This window comes from Ptychodera flava, unplaced genomic scaffold (genome assembly GCF_041260155.1).
Source record: "Ptychodera flava strain L36383 unplaced genomic scaffold, AS_Pfla_20210202 Scaffold_40__1_contigs__length_1388640_pilon, whole genome shotgun sequence".
In the NCBI taxonomy this organism is placed as follows: Eukaryota; Metazoa; Hemichordata; class Enteropneusta; family Ptychoderidae; genus Ptychodera; species Ptychodera flava.
Window position 1 is genome coordinate 1,167,915 of NW_027248362.1, and position 23,098 is coordinate 1,191,012.

The window sequence follows — 23,098 nt, forward strand, 5'->3', positions numbered from 1 at the left end:
ATTACTCCAAAATTACAGCGTTAAATTTGATGAAACTTGCTACAGATGTTGATCTGATAAATATCCAATTGTACTGAGAAGCATTGAACAATGTCAAGTTAATAATTAGCTCATTTGCATATTTCATGAAGTTTTATAATTAGTCATATAACTCAGAAATAACTGCATCAAATGTGATGAAAACTGCTGCATATACTGATCTGACAGATATCTAACTGTGTTGTAAAGCATTTAGTAGTGTAAAGTTAATTAAGGGTTCATTTGCATATTTAATAAACCTTGTAATTAGGTATATAGCTCTGAAGTAACGGCACCAAATTTTGTAAAACGTGCTACAGATATTGATTTGATAAATTTTTCATTGTGCTATGAATCATTGAACAGTGTCAAGTTAATATAGGGATTATTTGCATATTTTATGAACTTTGTAATTAGTGACATCACTCTAAAATTATTGCATTAAATTAAATAAAATGTGCTACAAATGTTGATCTGATGGATATCTAATTGTCCCATGAAGCATTAAGCAGTGTCATTTTAATTAACAGCTCATTTGCATATTAAATAAAGTTTTGTAATTAGTGATTAAAATCTGAGAGTACTGTGCGATGTTGAAGAAAACCTGCTTCTTTTAGTGATAACATATATCTTATTGTTCTGTGAAGCGTACTACTATTAATGAACCTGTTGTAAAACATGTGAGCATATTCAGTTCATATCTGGGTTTTTTATTACATTTATGGTTGCCATTATTGTGGTTGGTGTTTTTATTACATTTATGGTTGATTTTTGTTACATTTATGGGTGATATTACATTTATGGGTGCACTTTATTACAATTATGGTTGATATTACATTTATGGAGATTATTACATTTGTGGAGGTTACAGCTCTGCTGTGTTATGTAGAGAACAACTTTTTGTGAAACATGTATTGATGAAGAAGGAGTATATCTTTGATAGCTCATTTCGGGATATCCCGACCAAAAATGGCAAAATTAGCTGCAAAAATACAAAATTGAAGATTTCATTATAATTTCAATATATTTATTATATTAAGATAAAGCCTAGGAACCTGTATACCAAATATCAAAGCTATCAGATGAGTAACTGTTGAGAAACAAATATTTTGACCAATAATAGCAAAAATTGACCCAAAAATACAAAAATCGAAGATTTCATCAAATTTCAATATATCACACTACGACAACCCCTAGGAACCTGTATACCAAATATCAAAGGCATCAGCCAAGTAGTTTTTGAGAAACACATTTTTTCACCAAAAATGGCAAAAATTGCACAAAAAATACAAAATTGCAGATTTCATCATATATTCAATATATCATATTTAGTTCATCTGTAGGAACCTGTATACTGAATATTACAGCTGTCAGAGGAGCGGTTTTGATGAAATAAAGTTTTCACCAAAAGGACCAAAAAATTCCTTTAAAATACAGATTTGCATATTTCATCACAATTTGAACAAATCTAAGTTGGGTTATCCCTAGGGGCCTGTATACCAAATAACAAAGCTGTCTGACCAGCGGTTATGAAGAAGAAGATTTTTTACCACAAACGCCTTTATGGGTGCTAATTTGCATATTTTCAACAATATCAAAAAATTAAAAAAACTTGTTTCTCATAATCATATGTTTCATCTACACAATAAATATCAAATCAGTAAGTACTGCGGTTCTCAAGATATTTGAGTGGACGGACGCCTCACAAATGGACATACATACATACATACATACATACATACCGTACATACAGACTGACGCCAGACGCCAGATGGATACCCATCCCAATGGCTTCTATAGACTATAGTCTATAGTAGCTAAAAATTAATCAAATATGCAAATTAGCAATTAATTGATGCAATACTGACTGTGTGCTATCAGAGATTTTTGTGCAAAAAACTTCTTTACAAATTTTCATCAAATTTAGTTCAGTCGCTTTAGAAATCTTGCTCTTTTTCAAAAAGTCATTGTCAATGACATAGTCCCCGCTTTTTGAATAAAAATGCCGTCACATGGCCATATTAGATCAGGTCACAAAAAATTGACTTGCATATGTATGACATAAGGAGTAATCCTTGTACCAAGCTTGAATGAAATTGCTCCAGGCATCTCTGAGATATTTGCGTGAATGGACGCACGCACGCACCCACGGATGCACGCACACACGGACATGACCAAACCTATAAGTCCCCACGGACACCGTCCATGGGGACTAAAAAGCAACAACTATTTTGTATGGGCTACACTGAATGATGGTACAAACACAAATTAATACTTCTTTTAATAACACCTTTATTGTCATCCTTCGATCAAATCTCGGGTTCAAACAGAGCTTTCACAAGTTTCAGACAAATCTACAAATGTGCACTGTCTCTAGCTGAAGCAAGACAGCAATTGCCATGCTCCTTAATTTGGGCATGTTTCAACAGTAACTCTTGTCTTTTGTGATAGAGTTGCAACCTATATAACTTCTCCCCTTTTGCACCATTCATACATCATAACCTGTCATTCTCTGTCATGCTAATGCCACATAAGAATTATCTGAAAGAGAAATTAAATCTGATTTTAGCAAACTATATTCATGAAAAGTAGACATGACATCATGTCAAAATAAACTTTATCAATTCAAGTAAACAGTCTTGAAAATATAAGACATAGAAATACAAATGCAAAGCTTGTACAGATGAATTAGCAAACTAATTTAAATTATCAGTTGTAGAAAGTGCCAGTCTTGTCCCACACTGTCACAAAAATTCAGAAGTATTAAGTGAACATTTACAGTAGAAATAAACAGTGATAAGTAATTATATGTCAAGCCAAAAAATACTGTATTTACTATTAATAAATATGGATGACTGCAGAATTTTCATGTAAATTCACTGACATCACAAAATTATGGTATGAATTATAAATAAAATTTTGATTGACTTTGCCATAAATGACTTCATGTTCCTATTCCTACACTCTCATACTTTGATTTACAATGCACTTTCTATAGTGAATCACATGAAATACCCCTCAGTAGTTGTGTTACTTCAAACATGTTTATGTTACACAGTCTCATTACACAGCTCACTAAAGGTCCCAGATACCTTTGATGAGTGACCTATTTGAGCCACTTGATTTTCAAAGTCATCTCGCTGCTGACATGTACAGTATGTGTACTGACCTTCAATGCTTTACTTCAAGCACTTTGTCCATCTTCTCCGTTTCTGTATTCTCTCAGGGCTTCTTTGTGTCTGTTATCTTGTTTTCACAGCTATCTGCTTTCTTTCCACTCTTGTTTTACTTGTTACTTAGGGGTTATTACACAAAGTTTGGGCGATACCGCGTCGTATTCGAATGATGTGTCCATATTTTGACGAGTTGCGCAGCAACGAGTCAAAATACAGACACATCACGAAAATACGACGCAGTATCGCCCTAACTTCGTGTAATAACCCCTTTATCATACATGCATGCTTTGGTTATGACTGCTTTCCTACAGACGCTCTGCAATCAGCGACGAAATCAACTTGAAATCGACCTTGCTTCCTCCAGGCTGTACTTATAAAAAGTTGGTTGCTAAGGAGTGATGACAACCGTATCACTTCTTGATATTATTCCGCTATCGGGCCATTCCACTTCAAAGGAGGGTTTATGGCGCACTTTTAAAGCGAACAATTTAAAGATTACAATGTCGACACAGGTTTTCACAATTTGAAGAAGATGTATTTTTAGTTTAAAATGATGTTGGATGTAAAACATAGACTGGAGTGTGTAAAATGGGTGTGTGTTTTCGTGTTTTGATGCATAACCTCATCCCTGCTTGAAAGTTATGAGGCCGACAAAATCGCGTCAAAATACTCGCGCCACGCCAGCGTTCGATTTCAAAATCGATTGAGTATGAACAGCTGAGTGCATGGAGCAAGCAGCTCTGCGACATCTATGAATGCACAGTGGATATATACCCGTACCTGTCCAGTCACTTTATCTCGAAGAATTATACATGTCCTCAGACGTCAAATATACCGAATACACCTTCTTAGTAAGCGGATTAGGGAAAACATGAAGTGAGTACACTGTAAGCTGTAGTGTCGTAACTCGTTCGTGATTTTGTTGCTGTACGAATAAAACATTTCAAAGGTATTTCCGTCGTCTGCTCGTAAATTTTCGTTCCTGGCTTGCCTAAATAGAACTAAACTTCCTTTAACAACCTGAGCGAAAGTTTGACTTTCCCTAGATCTTACATTGTATCTGAAACCCGCACCGCACTGGTGCCACCAGACACGATCATGACTAGCTCTGCATGGCAGGGCTGTGTGTTACCGGCGTTTATACGGGGCCGTATAACGCCGGTAACACACAGCCCTGCCATGCAGAGCTAGATCATGACCTGTGAATCTCACTGACAGGTACAAATCGGAAATATTATGTGCACCTTGAACCTTGTCTGTCGCGAGTATTTTCAGTGCGGTTGGATTTTTGTGGATGTAATTCACCACCCAGATACTTAAGCTCATCAATAGGAAACTTGTCGTAAAGCGGTTCTATCATGATGCACTGTCAACCGATATCTTACATGTAATCTTCAGCGGCGTAGACGACACGAAAACACTGCACCGCCACGGGGCCGGCCGTGAACAATGACAGGTTTCAGCAAATGATACAAATTTTCAATACGTTTGTTTGTATGTTTTTGGTACAACTGTACTTGTGCCTAAGTGCAATGCCCATGAAGTCACTGCAAACAACAGAATTTTGACCATAATCATAATGACGTTTCGGATTGTCATTTGTCTTATTCGCTCAGCTGTTTTATATGTACGTCACGCGTACGCGTCACTGTAAGTAGTTCGGTTACAGTGAAAATATAATTCGTATTTTCACTAGTTAAAATATGGGTTCATATCAGTACCCTCTAAACAATAGAAGAATGGCAATATAGGCATATGTTGGATGTCCAGTAAACTGACTAGAAAATTTTTGAGATCAACATGACCTACAATGATGACCTCTGGTTATATGCAAATGACTTGTGCAAATGACTTGTACAGATTTTAAGTTTTGACAAAATTGTAAACTTTGCAAGCATTGAAAGTGACTACTGATGACGCGACATGTATTGATATTTATCAGACAATATTGGACACATGAAATAAGATAGTATGACATGAATTATTGAATACTTTCTGACTTTTATGAAGTTGTGTAAGTTGGACCTTGACCTGTCTCATTTTAAGTGACAAAACTAACCGTGCAAGGAGATGTTACGCAACGTTTACAGACGTCATTAAGATAATTACTAATCAAAACACAAGAAAAAAACCAGACATTGTATAGACAGCCAGCATTGCACTTGAGTACAGGACGTTGAATGGAACAGACTTGAAGCACTGCCACTGATAGACAAGACGTGTATACATTCTACTACCAGAGTACCTATCTCTGATGAGGATTTATTGTATTACGTACTACTCCTGTCAATAAACCCAATTCATACCAATATAATCGACACCCGTGTGAGGCGTGTAACACATAGCATGTATGATAAACAGGTATATCCATCTATGTTTGGAAAAGTCGAACAGAACATGGCCAGGCAATCCTGTACTAGCATGCTTGACCGCAATGATAAATAAAACTTACAGAGGTATAACAGTTTTGACCGCAATGATAAATAAAACTTACAGAGGTATAACAGTTTTGACCGCAATGATAAATAAAACTTACAGAGGTAGAACAGCTTTGTTTATTAACCCTTTGCACCCTGACCCCCTGGTACTCTATGACGTCATTGGACATTTCTGTCCGAGCCGGGTTCAAAGGGTTAAGCATTTTCTATTGGCTTAAATACTTCCAGAAATGCTCTCCTGACCAATCAAATTTGATGTTACGAAACAACGGTAATTTTTTATCGTGGCTGAGGCTAGTGGGTCTTATATGGCTCCTTAACATGAGAAAAGCTTACAGGCTGAGGTTTCTTGCACGATTGCGCCGATGAAATGGGAACCTGAAATTTTTTGCTCATAATTTTACGAACTGGCATTAAAAAAAATCGTAAATCCACTCAAAAATTTGTATTTTTTGACATATTTGAAACTTATGAGGAACGTAATTCATTCTCCACCCTGCACTGTAAAACAAAGATCGAAACAACTTCTTAGACTCAGAACACAAACGCAAGATCCATAGTTTCCACATATCCACCAATCTCGTAATTTACACTGATAGGACAAAAAAAACTTCAAAATTGATCGAGCATGGACGTTCAAATGTAAATGCATCATTGTCTATCGAATTTTCATGTAACCCAAAACACACACACACGTACGCTCTAACTTCCATTTTATTATCATTCCATGTACACAACACAATCTCTCTTTTCCTTCTAAAGGTATTTACATGGTGGTAGTCATTACGTAACACAGTGTGATCATGTGGTGTGACAAATTAGTTTTACAGAAGCTGTTGATGGAAATGACATCACTTTTGCCTCCTCGAGTCGATTAGCTTTCTCAGTTACTTAACTTCGTCGCTAAAAACAATTCTGTTTCAGAATAATTTGAGCAATGTTTAGAGTTTTATTCAATGTGATCATACATGTTTTGTACAATGGACGAACTCACTGGCAGAATACACATGCCATACTAATAACAATGTCACTCTAGTATATTACTTACATGCTATTTTCTACAAGATGCTCAATTATTTTGGCTAGCTGTTTCTCAAATAATGCCATTTTTATCCAGAGATGTTTTTGCATTAGTGGTGACAAGAGCATTGTTGGTCTTGAGCCATCACCATTTTTCCTGAAAAAAAAGAAATTTAATCACTCTAGCAATCTTTAAATACAACGGTGTAAATAAATGTTGCATCCCAGAAGTTCAATATCAATACCAAACTACGAAGCAATTATGTTTGAAACACTTTTTTGTTACCAACGAGAACACTCAATCATTAAGTGGGTAATGCCTGACATCTTATGTAAACACAACAAGGCACTGATTGGCTTTCTTTGAAGACACATCATTGTAAGTAGTACTACCGGTAACTGTTAATTGACCAATTCTTGGAAATTTTCTTCAAACATTTAAATTCAGGAATAATAAAAAGAACTGGGCTGTAATTTCTGCATGTCTTACAGGTGCAATCTATGAAAGACAGATTTTACACTTTCATGAAAGTAACCCAATCTTTCTGATGACAAAACATTCCATTTCTTGATACATGGTCTTTATGAAACAAGTAAAATTTTCGTCAAATTTAGGTTTCTGAAAGAGTATGCTGAGAGTCTTCTTTAAATCAGTTCACAAACTTTGAATAGGTTCTTCATAAATCATCAACAAAATTATACTGTACTAGAAATTGGGAAGTGCAATTAAGTTAGACTATACACTATAGTGAAAGGAAATACAATAGACACCAGAGCTTAAATTTTGCAAAAGGTTTCTATAATTCAGGGGACCTTTCTTATTTGCATTGGCTTTTAATATGTTTATATTGAATGAAAATGTTATAATACTAGGAATATGTACTGGTAGAGCGTTGTGATATTGTTGATGGATAGGCTTGAGGAAACATGGGATGCTAACAATGGACTACATATGAAGTCACAAAGTACAATTTCTGACAATTTTCATTTGGAGTACATTTGACTTATGGCGTGTTACAACCGATAACGTAGTAACTAACCGATAATGTATCAAACCCGATAACGTAGTAAAAATTTACTGATAACGTAGTAAATCAACCGATAACGTAGTAACGAACCGATAACGTAGTAATTTTTTCTAACCGATAACGTAGTAAAAATTTACCGATAACGTAGTAATTTCTCCTAACCGATAACGTATCAACAAATTTACCGATAACGTATCAATGAACAGTAACGGATTAAACCGACTGACAATATAGAGTAGTCAACCAATACCACTTCAAAACGACTAATAACGTATCAATTAGTTGATAATATCTGATTAAGCGAATCATGAGGAGCAATAGATCGATCGATTGATAGATAGATAGATAGATAGATAGATAGATAGATAGATAGATAGATAGATAGATAGATAGATAGATATATTGATAGATAGATAGTTAGATAGATAGATAGATAGATAGATAGATAGATAGATAGATAGATAGATAGACAGATAGACAGATCGATAGATAGATAGATAGATAGATAGATAGATAGATAGGTCGATCAATGTATCGATAGATAAATCAATCACTCAATCGATAGATCGACCGATCTATCTATCGATGTTTGATAGATGGTCGGTCGATCGATCGATCAATCGATCGATAGATAAATTGATTGGCAGATCGATCGATAGAACGAAGGATCTATCGATTCGATAGAAAGATATATCAATTAATCGATAGATCGATCAATTCGATTAAATGGTCAATAGATAGGTGAATAGATAGATCTATAGATCGATTTGTCATCACATAGTCTCTTACTAAATTTATTTTTCTTCTATTAATTTTTTCCGTTTAGCGTAAATTGTTATAAATATATTTGTTTCTCATCCTAGACATTGCAAAACTGATGCGGTGACGCGGTTTTTTTCTTCTCATTTCTTTTACTCTTCAACCAAAAAGAATGCGCGAAAAACATGAAAACGACATAGGAATGCACGTAGAGATAAATGTACAGTAGTGTTGTTTAGTATTTTTTATAGCAACAGTTCTGCGGTTTGACTTTTAGTGCAGCAATGCACAGTTTTGACAGCTTAATATAACAGTGAAATATGTGTACTGTTCTGAATGGAATGTTAGTGTCAGTTATTTTGTTTACAGTTCTGTTTTATACATATTCCTCATGAGCAGAAAAAAAGGTTGACGTGGCTGGTCTCAATTGAAACAAACTATTTTTCTTGGCCTAAGCGGTTTTTTTTTCTATTAGCACTATACTGTGTATGACTACTCAATAATTTTGAGATGTCTTCGTAATAAGATGTAAATCGACGTGAATCACAACAGAAAGGATAAAGAGGAAAGAAAAAGCAATACGTTGTCTACAAAATCTGTTGACTAGGCTTGCTTACAGGAGTAATTTGCAAAATTAATGAATTGTGATTGTTAGGAATTCAATTGAGCAATGAGTCCAGATTTACCTGTAATTCAGTCCCAGAATGAGAGTTACATGAGTGTGTACCGGTGCTTTACTGTCTGTTCTGTTTTGTGTCTATGTTTATAACTAGTGTATTACGAATTTTTACCAAGTGTTATCAGATTACGGATGGGTATGATTACGATTATTTTGTAAAGGCTTATTGTCATTTTGATATACTGACGTTGTAAGTAACGGAATTTTAAAATCGGTCATATTGAAAACTTTTTCAAAGTCCTCACAACTTAGAAAGTGTGTCAATAAAGACGCTCTCATATGTGTTGTATCTTTAATTCATTCTGCAGGAATACTTTTAATTGGTCCAGGAATACTTTTAAATTGGTGCACATTTCCAAAATTGATGAAATTCAATTCGTGATGTCTGAGTAATATCACGAAAACAGTATACTTCAATTTGATACGTTATCGGTAAATTTATTGTTACGTTATCGGTTAGGAAAAATTACTACGTTATCGGTAAATTTTTACTACGTTATCGGTTAGAAAAAATTACTACGTTATCGGTTCGTTACTACGTTATCGGTTGATTTACTACGTTATCGGTAAATTTTTACTACGTTATCGGGTTTGATACGTTATCGGTTAGTTACTACGTTATCGGTTGTAACATGGCGTCATGGTCTCCTGGCTACAGAAGGTATATTGCAGAACTGAGGAGGACATGCACTTGCAAGTAGTATTGCAGTATTGCTTTTTGAAGTTGTAGGCCTTTATGTGACATCTGGTTTGTGGCAATTTAACATTGCTCTTGTGACAATTTGAAGGAAATGTGGCCCAAGAATATAAATATGAAAAATTCACCACAATTTATACAAATCTGACTGAGGTCAGCCCTTGGATCATGCCTATCAAGGTTCAAAGCAATTGGATGAGTGGTTTCAGAGAAGATTTTTCTACCAAAAGTGCAAAAAGAAGCCCCAAAAATACAAATATTAATATTTCACCACAATTCGACCAAATTTATCTCTAGCCAGCTAAAGGAACCTGCATACCAAGTTTCAACCAAATCTGGCCTATGGTTACACAATTTTAGTTTGTTTTTACCTCATTTGCATATTTTTCACGCTAACTTTTTCATTTGAATCCCTCTATCCCATTCCTCCATCTCATCCCTTCATACCTCTATCCATCCATAAATTCATCCATCCAGACATCCATCCAGACATCCATCCAGACAGACATCCAACCATCCTCACATCCATCCATTTACACATCCATCCATCCATCCATACAGACGCCTATGACTTACCATATAACCTCTCTTTGGTATATGAGCAAAAAACTTTCCAAAACCATGCTCCAACAATTGGCCCTATACTGGGTACAAAATATGCAATTTAACCTTTACTTACTTTTGAACATTTTCCAATTCATTTTCAATTTCAGAGACTTTCTGTGCCACAACTACAGCAGGCTGGTAATTCTTGGCAACTTGCTTGAAGAGAGCAGCTGTAGTATAACTCTTAAGAAGTCCACCAACTCTCTTCTTAAGTCCATGTGTGAGACAGGCATCAACTGCCGCTGTGTAAACAGATAGAAGGATAAATATACAAAACATATTTAAGAAATCCATGTGTCAAGATTTAATCATTGGAAAAGTCAATCAATTAGTGTCAAATCCGTAATTACTAAATGCAGCAGGTCATTTTCAATGACATAGTCCCGCCAAATATAAATTTTGTCAATGTGCTGTAGTGAAAGTGTGGAAATGTGTTTGTACATGCACTTTCAAGTCACAAGTCCAGTAGTGGGTGATAGTTACAAGTGTGTAGGATACAAGTGTTGAAATATTCTGAAACTGCTTGCACATTTGAGTAAATGAGACTGGAACATGCAGGATTACTTGGACAGGAAGGGCTATCAGTGAGACTACAGTGGACTTGAAGTTGTATGAATAGGGGATTGAAAAATATGTTGGAATTGTTTTCTTGAACAAATTTTAATACAGATCAATACCAATTATGACTATGTTACACAAGTGACATGTTTTATGTTACCATGGGTCATTTAAGGTCGTCAGAACCAAAAGCTCCCAAAATATTCATAAAAATACAAACTTTAAAATATCTCAACAAAAGTTACACATTTCAATAGGACTTAAGAAAAGTACCAGCGAAACGTATATCAACCTAATCTGACCTACAAATCCAGAGTTTTGGCAATTTTACGAATTTCATCTTTTTACCAGTTGCATATTTTTGACAGAAGCATGTTCACAGGGACTTATCCAAGGAAAATAAATACTAATATTATAAACATAGGGCCAAAGTCCCTGAAGCTACTATAGACATGGATACAAAATTAAGTATTTCCTTACTGTATGAAATTATCTCACTAAGGTCATCCTACGGACAAGTAAACTAAATATTAAAGCTGTCTGACCAGCGGTTTTGAAAGAACAAGCAACTCAACAGTTGACAGAGCTCTGTTGAGTTATGTAGAGAATAACCTTTTGTGACACATGTATTGATGAAGAAGGTGGATATCTTTGATTAACATTGTAACTTGAGTTCTGTTTAATAAGTTGAGACTGTACATACTCAGAGAAAGCACACTGAAGAGACAAAGGTTTGAAACTTAAGAAGTTCAAGGTCATCAAAAGCATTATAAGGAATCATGTTACACTTTCATTGCACTGTTTACACAGATTGCATAATTGCTATAAATAGCACATGAGGAATCTTTATACAGCCCAGCTTCACCATAAAAACCCTATCACTTTGACCACTCTTTTAATTGACCACTCTATTTTTTCCTCAAAAAGTAATTTTATTTTATCCTTACCAAGTCAACCATAAATGGAAATTAGAACTTTCTCTATCTCTATCTCTATCTCTATTATCTCTATCTCTATTGACTATTTTGAGCAATTTCTTTTAGATAACATACAGGGCACAATAAATGACGGTTCAGAATATGTCAAAGTTGGGATTCAGGAAAGTTGCCTTTACATGTTTTAATCCTCCAAGATGGTAAGCATTTCACTATGAACTGTCAAAAAAAGTTGAACTTTCTGATAATTCTACACTAAAATTATTTTGGCTTTGATGATTTCCTAATTAATTCAATTATTTAAAATCATATTAATTATTTTTTCTGGGTGAATTGATAGGGTTTATACAGTACAAGATTACATACAATGTAAGTCAAATTTTGACCAAAAATGACAAAAAAATTCCTTAAAAATACAGATTTGCATATTTCATCACAATTTGAACAAGTCTAAGTTGGGTTACCCCTAGGGACCTGTATACCAAATAACAAAGCTGTCTGACCAGCGTTTATGAAGAAGAAGATTTTTTACCAAAAACACCTTTTTTGGCATTAATTTGCCTATTTTCAACAATATCAAAAAATTAAAAAAAATAGTTTCTCAAAATCGTATTTTTCATCTACACAACAAATATCAAATCAGTAAGTACTGCGGTTCTCAAGATATTTGAGTGGACGGACGCCTCACAAACGGACATACATACATACATACATACATACATACATACATACATACATACAGACTGACAACGGACGCCGGACGGATACCCATCCCAATAGCTTCTATAGACTATAGTCTATAGTAGCTAAAAACCAAATGGGTTTCGTTGTCTACAAGTTTTTTTTTCTGTCTGCCTTTCTCTACCCGTACGCTCTGCTCACTCGAGACGTGACGGACTGCGCATGTGTCAGATATGCATAGTAAAATGCACCGTTTTTCCTTCAATTCTGCGTGACCTGCATCCATGGTGGGATTATCATGCCTGATTCGCAAAGGGGAGACAGCCCGCCGACTAGCCGCACGATGTGTACCTCAAAGTGCTTGGTTACTTGCTATGCATCATGAATATTCAGATATTTAGGTGGGCATGTTCTTGCATAAATAAGCATCTGTGTTGATACGGATAACCAGCTGGTCGAGTAGTCAAATATGGAGCAATGCGTCACGTCTCTAGCCACAATCTGTGGCAACACAGCGGAAAATGAGTATGGTGCTGCAGTTATTTCCACGAAAATATCCAAGACAATTACATAGGTTCAAAAATTGGTCCAGGTAGTACAACACATTTGTTGGCCTATTATTGTATCATGGATACAACTTTTTGTCTCTTCCCTTAGCTCAAAGCACACAAAAAAGTACCAAAATGAAAGGGTGAATCAGAACGATTGACCACTGAGGGGAAATTAACATACACACCATACAATTTTTTGACTAGTACATTTTGGCTGAATATCAGCTTGCAGAAGGTTTGTAAAATTCTCCTGTAAAGTTTAAGTGGAAATAGCCGGAAAGTGGCATACTTATACATAAATCTAATGATGGTAACTGCTACCTGTCTACAGCCTCTTATGTAACAAGTTATGAAAAATTGCACAGAAAATGTGCAGTTCTGTTAGCAATGGTATGCGGAGTCAGACTGTACTGAACTGAATGCTTGTCAGCTAATTCAGCTGTAATGACTCACCTCACAGCAAAATGACCACATCGTAATCTTCCTGTCTGTATACATGTTTATTTCTTGTTTATTCCCCAGCCTAAGCATGCTGTCATTCATCGGATTGACTAAGTGTTGCTTGCTCATTAGAAATTTTTATGAAGGTCTGTATTAACTTATGAAAGTTCATCAAATATGCAAATTAGCAATTAACTGATGCAATACTGACATATTTCATTTTGTGCTATCAGAGATCTGTGCAACAAACATCTTTACAAAGTTTAATGAAATTTAGTACAATTGCTATAAAAATAGAGCTTTTTTTTCAAAAAATCATTGTCAATGACATAGTCCCCACTTTTTTAATAAAGTGGCCATAACATGGCTATTTTAGATTGGATCACAAAACAGATCAATGTGCACATGTATGACATACCAAGTTTGAATGAAATTGCTCCAGACATCTCTGAGATATCTGCATAAACGGACACACGCACGCATGTACACACGCAGAGATGTGACCAAACCTATAAGTCCCCCAGACGGTGTCTGTAGGGACTAATTAGCAGAAGGCTAAGGCCATGGAGATTATATGTACAGTAACTTTTTTTCGAAGTTGGAAATGCTGAACATGGTAATGTCTAGTATTACTGTTACACATCAATTTCAATTCACCAGTTCTGCAAGTGCTGGGTCAATCTGAATCACCAAATTAGATTGAAGCACCCATTTGGGTTTTTACAAGTAGCAATGGAAACACAAAATGTGAAAGAATTTTATGAATACCTACCACATAATGAGCGAATACTTCCACTATCTTCGTGCACAAATTTTCTCGTTACAGCTTCTTCCATAATCTGCTTCACCTGAAAATGTAATGACAATTAATATAATAGACAACGTTAAAGGAATTGCTATCCTTCAAAAAATCTCACTTTTAAAACTTTTACAAACATGATTAAAGAAGACAAGATGTTTTTTAGCTTATAGTGAGCTATCAGTTATTATGGTCCAAAGTTATCAGGTAATTTCTCATTTCTCTGTCAAAGGAAGTAAACCCTCCCTACCCTCTCAAAAAATGTCCATGGCCCCAATATAAATGATAAACATAGACAGTAGAAATTCAAGAACTCCCTGACAGGGTGCTCACAATTATTGTTCTAGAAAATTGTGATGACTAAATCAATATTCTATTATGATATTATATAGGGCTCAGCCCTTGGTGTCGCACCAGGGTTTAAGACTAGCAATGTTATTTGTATTGATTCAAGATAAAATAGAATTAATTCATGAGGTGTGAAAAATAGTTGACAAGACCCATCTGCTACTATACAATAAATGTTTATTCTTCCTAACATTTCGGATATACACGGACAACCTTCATCAGAGGCTATACAGACACAATGGGGAAAAAAAAGAACAAAAATTACATTTTGTTCTACTCGGTCAATGAACACGAGAACAAATACGCAGATATTTAGCATATATTAGGCAATGCAGAAATGGTTTGGTAGCATGTAAAGTCTATGGTAGAAATGTGACTACTGTAAAGAAGGAACAAATAAAAATGTAATAGCTGAAAACAGCAATGAAGTTGAGTAGGTTTATTGAACAATGCAATGTATTGAAATGTGGATACTGTAATTCATAAAAGAAACCAGAAATGAACTTACAAGGGAGCCCACTTTCCTTTTTTCTTTGTTCACTGTCACGGCTCAAACCGAACAGACGTGTTCCACAAATTTGTAAGCTTATAGGATAACCTCATATTGTCTACCAAATGTGAGCTAAAAATAATGATGTGTGTACCGAGATCTGTAAATATAGTTTACGTATTGGTAAATTTGGGACAAGGAGCATACGGTAATTATATGTACAAGGGAAAGGAGAGAAGTATCCGGCTGCAAGACCATATATTCAGCCAATAACTTATGACATGCCTATAGACAGGCAATTTATTTCACAATGATCAAAGATCAACTAGTGACTACACATAATTTCAGGAACAATTGATGCTACTGGTATCACCTAAGAAGCTTAAGATTCTACACCGGAAATCCTGTAATGCACTGAATGCTGTCTGATGATGCATTCACTGGTTGATGAAAAATTGCAAAAAAATAAAACTTGAAAAATGTGAAAACCATATTTTTTATGAGCTGGAAAAAAATAGTTGCTGCCTTTGGCTTTATCACAAGAAGCATCGTTGATAACAAATGTTTAATGCATCAAACAATTCCCTTAATGTCCCTTCTCAATTCAACACATTTACTGTGCTGCAAGTCTAAACATTCGCCTAATTTTACAACAAATGGCGTAGCTGTCACCATGCAGCAGTATTTCTAAGCACAGTTCCTAGAGTACTTCTAGCGATACAATGGATTCAAACATGTGAATGTGCAAAGCCGTGTGCTTGCAAACTACAAATATCGGGGATTAACAAATTAATCCTACCTTATTGTGTCCTAACACAAAATATGGGACCCAGTTTTTGTATGTACACCACTGTACAAATGTTCACTTCAGTTGACATTGTGCACACTGAATGCTGACTGGATACAGCAGTTAAGGGACACAGTAAAATTTGGAGTCACAAAGAAAGTTTGGCCTAAGCAGCAAGTAACTTTTCTGCATATTATCCCCGGTATACAGACATTTATTCAAGGGTAAATGTATTCATATTTAAAACTTTAAAGGTTAGAAGGCTACCAATAGGTCATGCTGTCAGTCAATTCCATCAACTTACAGCGGAAATGCAAAAGCATCCAATTATAACATTATCATTTTCTTGAAACTTTATCATTATTTTTATTATTATTATTATCATTATTATTTTTATTATTATTATTACTTGTTTTACAAGTTTCGGAGGCTAGAAAATTATATAATCATGCACGCAAATATCCCTGATAGGCCCTTTCATGAATTATGAGTGAGTATATCTGTCCAGTAATATAAAGCATGAACTGCAGAAAGTAAATATAACAGAACAAAGACGCTGATTTTTGAAATCATCAATGCCTGTTGATAATTATTTTCTAAGAATTGGAATGTGATTGTTATAATATGATAATAATAACCAAATAATAGGTCACATGACTACTAATTGCAGTTTCTCAAAGGCCCTTGAATGCAAGTAATTTCAATAATAGCATCAATTACTGTCACTTTAGTATACAATGTATACTTTACAACACAAGCTTACAAATGAGTGAAAATGGACAAATTTGTATCACCCAAAATAGGTTTGTATGAAAAAGAAGAGATACAACAGAAACTTTTGCAAAATGATTTTGTTTTTTTAAATTCACCAACCTGAACAAAGTCTAGCTGTCTGTGTGAAGTTATAGGAAGAAGCACCCTAAACACTGTGCATGTTTTTACACATCACACCCTGGTCCAGTGCCTATATTTTGCATGCTGTGTCCAAATAGGCAATCGCCTGCACTTCTGAAGTACCTTCATTCTGGTTTAATACTACTATGTGCACGGCTATCCAGAAACATTCCGTTTCTAAACAAAGCTAGCATGGGATTTGAAAAATACCGTCAAGGACACTATGTGCTCACATTCGGTTTGAATTGGTCCATTCAAGAAATATTTAAATCAGGAAAACAAGAATGACAAAAGCAAATAAAGTCTCCAACTTATGTACTGGAGGTCATCTTTAGGAACATGCATATCAACTTCTATAGCAATAGGACAAGCAGATCCTAAATACATAAGCAAATGTCAACAACAAAAATTAGCCAGAGAAGGCTTGACAAAAAGAAAAGGTTGGAAGAGTGGGGAAAAAATAAAGAGTGGGAAGAAAATGTACAAGGGATCTGATAAAAAAGTAATGCTACCTCATCATTCTTCTAGACCCTACCCCCCCTCCTGAATATCAAATGTTCCATCCCTTGGTATTACATAACGCTAGATGACAGGAAATGTATTTACAACCTTGGGGAGTTTTTAATTAAAGCCATGAGTGTTATCATTCTAATGTAAACAGCACTTAAGTTAGTTACAGATAGTGAAATGCCTTCCACTGTGAGCGGTGATTACAACATCTGGAATTATCCTGGATCCAAATTTCTCATCAATTCTTGTGTGTCTTACATAGAAAAGTTGCAAAAATTGATCCGCAATGAAAAAATTCACCTCAGCTTTGTTTTCTGGATCAAATTTTCCTACAAATTGATACCAAATATGACAAAATTATGTTCACAGCCTTCAAAACTGCCTCACAACATATCCTGGGTTGGTGTAGGTCATTTAAGGTCACAAACTGAGAAAATTACATAAAATATATAAAATTTAGGGGTTTCCCAACACTTTGAGCAGAAAATTTATCTAATAACATCCCTCGGGACTTTATACCAAATTACAAAGCTATCAAACAAGTTATTTTGAGAACAGGTTTTCTTGACCAAAAATGACGATATTGTCTTAAAAATACAAATTTGTATATTTCAAGACAATTTCCACACATGTAACTATTGTCATCTCTGTACGTCTGTGTACCAAATATAAAGCTGTCAAAGATTTTTTGACCAAAAGTGACAAAATTGCTCCAAAATAGTAATTTTCCCAATTTTGTCATAATTTCAACAAATTAGAAGAGTAACACCTTCGCAAACATCCAACCCAAATTTGAGAGCGATTGGGCTGGCGGTTTCAGAGAAGAAGAATTTTTATTGAAAATGAGAAAAATCACCAAAAAATTCAGCAAAAATACAAAATTAAGGATATCTTCACAATATTCGTAAAACTGTGTATGGTTCACCTAAGGTACTTGCACACAAATTTTCAAAGCAATCAAAATAGCAGTTCTTGAGTTATGAATTCTTGACCATTTTCACATTTTGTAAGCTCATTTGCATAATTTCGGCAATGCAGACTTCATTTGAATAAAATCCCATCTATAGCCCAGGATGCATCCACACACCAAATACCAAGCTGAAACGTGCAGCGGTTTGCGTGTTTTTGATGTTGACAGACATACTGTATGTACTTACATACATACATACATACATACATACATACATACATACATACATACACACACACATACATACAGACACCATCGACTTCAGCTTATACGACAACCTCACATTGGTATAACCAAATGTGAGCTAAAAACATCTCCTGGTTCTTATCTTTGTGGTGACAGTGAAGCCGTACTGGTGACATCAGTTGATATTTCTAAATTCTATTGAAATCCAGTGAATACTATTTGAGTTATTGATAATCTCAGGGTTTTTCTTTGAAATAAAAAATACCGCCAATGGCGCTTGGACATAATGACCGCATAGTATTATCCGCATTTATCAACAACCCCACTCACTGTGAATTAGACAGACCTCGAAGTCGATGTGCAACATATAGCTAAAAGACTGTTTTTCACATTGCAATTTTAAGCCCATTTTTGTGAGAAAAGGAACATGTATATGTATGTGGAGAAAAAAGCCGAAATGGTTTTTTGAGAGAAAATCATGTATGCATCTCTTGAAAAATTTTGGGGTTATATAACAGTAGTGTAAGAATTATGAGGTTAGAATAAGTTAGTAAAGCTAAGTTGACGGTAATTAAGATTACAAAATTATACACTAAGCTAAATGTTGAAAGAAGTAATTGAAGCAAAGATAGGAATAAACTGAATTATTACTAAAAGGTTGGTAAAAGGCCATCACAAGAATCGGTCAATACCATGGTGTTGGAAACGTAAAGCCAATCTTAGCTGCAACCCTTATTACAACAGGTCATTGACAATGACACAGTCCCCACTTGTTAATAGGTACTTTAATTACAAGTCCTCTGAGAGGAAAGAGTCCTCTTCATTAGTTAACCCTTTGCGCTCCGATTCGGCCTGAGACGGCCCCACTAATTGTATTCACGTACGTCCGGTTAGGCCTGACATGGCCTGTGCAAAACGCAGTACAGTGATCCCGTTACGGCCTCAAAAGGCCTGCATTTTTAATTAGTACAAGCGACCTAGCGGCCGATATAGCTCCGCTGTGTTTATGTAGAGAGTAACTATTTTTGACACATGTTGATGAAGAAGGTGGAAATCTTTGATAGCTCAATGCAATGGCCAGAAAAAAGTGGCTAAAAGCTGCAAAAATACACAATTTCATCATACTTTGAATATATATCACATCGGATCATCCCTAAGAACATGTTGTTATGTAGGTCATTTACCCCACACTCATCATGACCTGAGTTCAATTAGTCTAGAACATTCTCAAGGTCACTGCCCTTAATGACCTCACAACCTTGAATTCAATTAGTCATGTTTGGAATGTTCTGGAAAGTTGATTAGTTGTGTAAGGGAGATAATTTTAGAACAGTAATTAGCATGTCAATAAAAGTTCTAGATTGTTCTTATATGCCTTTATAAAAGGGACGTGCACAGCTCCCAGTCAGACTTTTGGGATCGTGTCTCTTGTGTGTTACTAAACTCCAGCAGTAGTCATTCTCAAGACTTTTCAAGACCTTCACTGCCAACGCTGGATTTATACTGTGGACTTTGTGCAGCTTCAAGCCTGCAAGGACTGTTCATTCATCCAACTGACTGTTACAACTCTGAGACTGGAGCTTTGCCGTCCCAGCTGAGATAAGTAGTCTGTACACTTTTAAAGCTTGTACTCTATCCCTGACTTAGCAATTAGTTTTATTTTCGTAATAAATTTTGTTTAAACGTTAACTGCTGAGTTCACCCTTTTGTTCGTTTTCTCTGCACGTAACAAATTGGGGGCTCGTCCGGGAGACGAATATTTGAGCCGTTTGACAACATTTTGACAGCCTTTTCAAAACTACTGTATACTGTGAACTCAGCGAAATTTAATCATGGCGGAATTTAAACCAGAGGAAATGGATGACCTTGATCAGGACACATTTGATTCCCTCAGAAAAGACGACCTCATTGCACTGGCCAATTTCCTCAAAGTAGAAGTCAAAAGATCTATGCGCAAGAGGGAAATACAGTACCGTGTTGCCAAGCATCTAGTTGATTTAGGCAATTTGAGGAATCCACCCTGAAAGATTATGAGCCCGAGTCTACCTCTGAACTCAGAAAATTAGAATTAGAAATGCAGACAAATTTGGAGATCAAGAAACTAGAATTACAAATGGAAAAAGAGAGACAGGCATTAGAAAAAGAAAAAATACAAATGCAATTAGAAATGGAAGAAAGACAGAGAGAGAAAGATAGGCAGGAAAGATTAGAAATGGAAGAAAGACAGAGAGAAAAAGAATTGCGATTAGAAGAACAGCGATTACAGGTAGAAATAAAACGTTTAGAGCTTGGACAGTCAGGAAAATTCTTCCCTTCAGACAAGTTTGACATCACTAAGCATTTCAGGTTAGTTCCCCCTTTCCAAGAAAAGGATGTTGATAAATATTTCCTTCATTTTGAGAAAATTGCTCAGAGTCTGAATTGGCCTAAGGAGTCCTGGTCTATGCTTTTGCAGAGTGCTTTGGTGGGTAAAGCCAGAGAAATTTACATTCAGTTGTCAGTAGAGCAGGCTTCAAATTATGATTCTGTGAAGGAATTAATTCTCAAGGGCTATGAGTTGGTGCCTGAAGCTTACCGTCAGAAATTTAGGGATTGTGAGAAGGTGAAGGATCAAACTTATGTTGAATTTGCTCGAACAAAAGAACAACTGTTTGATCGTTGGTGTTCTTCGGAAAAGGTCAGTCAGAATTATGACAAATTACGACAGCTTGTTTTGATTGAGGAATTTAAAAGGTGCATCCGGAGTGACATCAAGACATTTATCAATGAACAAAAGGCAGATACATTGGAGGTTGCTGCACGTTTGGCCGATGATTATTCATTGACCCACAAATCTTCCTTTCTCAGCAAACCATCCCAGTCCTTTTCATACAGAAACAATGCAGGTAAATTTAACTCGTCCTTTTCATCCAAGAATTTTCAAAGGAGAGTAGGAAATCAAATGACAACAGTTCACAAAATTCAAGTAACACTCCCACATCATCAGATCCGAAGTCTCAATCTCCTTCTGACAAACAGTTCGGTACACTTTCTTGTAATTATTGTAAGAAAGACGGCCATTTAATGTCAGAGTGTTTCAAATTGAAAAGAAAACGTGAAGGTCAAAGTGGTCAAAGTGGATCTAAGCCCACCGGCTTTATTTCTTCATCAACTCAATTAGAGTCTAATAATGTGTGTAACACATTTTCTGAGGTTAAATCCCTCTCATCCCCAATTAATGAGGTCAAGGTCAATTCTTCTCAAGATAGCATTATGGGTATTTTCGAACCATTTATTCACGATGGTTTTATATCACTTTCTAGTGATTTTTCTTCCGCTACCCCTGTCAAAATTTTAAGAGATACCGGGGCTTCCCAGTCTCTTTTGTTGGCAGATACCCTGCCGTTTTCTGAAAAGTCATTTTCAGGTTCTAAAGTTCTTATTAAGGGGGTAGATTGCAATGACTTCATTCCTGTTCCTCTCCATAATGTCTATTTGTCTTCGGACTTTGTTTCTGGACCTGTGGCTTTAGGTATAAGGCCTTTTTTGCCTTTTGAAGGGATTCACCTTCTTCTCGGAAACGACCTTGCTGGGGACAAGGTCATTACTAATCCACTTGTGACTGATAATCCTAGTTTAGATCAGGATCCAGAGCCAATTGAACAAGAGATACCCGATTTATTTCCTTCATGTGCCATTACTCGAGCCATGTCAAAGAAAACTTCTGAGAATCAAGATACTCTCAAAAATAATGTCACAGATGTTGACTTAAATGACACCTTTCTCAGTCAGGTGTTTGACACGGATCATTCCGTTATCCCTCGTGGATTTGAAACTTCCAGTAAAACTTCTGCTGACCAAAGTCAGACATTTTCTAGATCAAATCTCATTGCAGAACAACACAAAGACCCAGATATTTTGTCTTTGTTTGACAGGTAGATGATGAAGATAAAACTTCAGATAGCTCTGTTTCCTATTATACAAAGTCTGGTATTCTCATGCGTAAATGGAGACCTCCAGATGTTTTGGTTGATGACGATTGGGCTATAAAACATCAAATTGTGGTTCCAAAGCCCTACCGTGCTGAAATATTGCGCCTGGCCCATGAAACTCCCTGGGCTGGTCACTTAGGAGTCAGGAAAACTTATCATAAAATTCTCAGTCACTTTTATTGGCCTAATCTCAGGCAGGATGTAGCACATTTCTGTAAAACTTGTCACACATGTCAAATGGTAGGAAAGCCAAATCAGACTATTCCAAAGGCCCCTTTACAGCCAATTCCGGCATTTCAAGAACCATTTAGTAGGATACTAATAGACTGTGTTGGGCCCCTACCAAAAACAAGATCAGGAAATGAGTACATGCTGACAATAATGTGTACATCAACTCGGTTCCCCGAAGCCATACCACTGAGAAATATAAAGACAAAGACTATAGTGATAGCTTTAGTCAAATTTTTCACTTTATTGGCCTCCCTAAATGCGTCCAGTCCGATCAAGGCTCCAACTTTATGTCTGGTATTTTTCAACAAGTAATGGATCAGCTAGG

General features: G+C 35.8%; 1 protein-coding gene across 1 annotated transcript in view; it reads right to left on the reverse strand.

Annotated features, from left to right (window-relative positions):
• Positions 1–23,098, reverse strand: part of LOC139127974 (small G protein signaling modulator 1-like) — a 270,506-nt gene that overhangs the window by 211,329 nt on the left and 36,079 nt on the right. Inside the window, 3 exon segments of the mRNA XM_070693822.1 lie at positions 6,681–6,809; positions 10,495–10,663; positions 14,360–14,435. Of these exon segments, the coding sequence (XP_070549923.1) occupies positions 6,681–6,809; positions 10,495–10,663; positions 14,360–14,435 (374 nt within the window).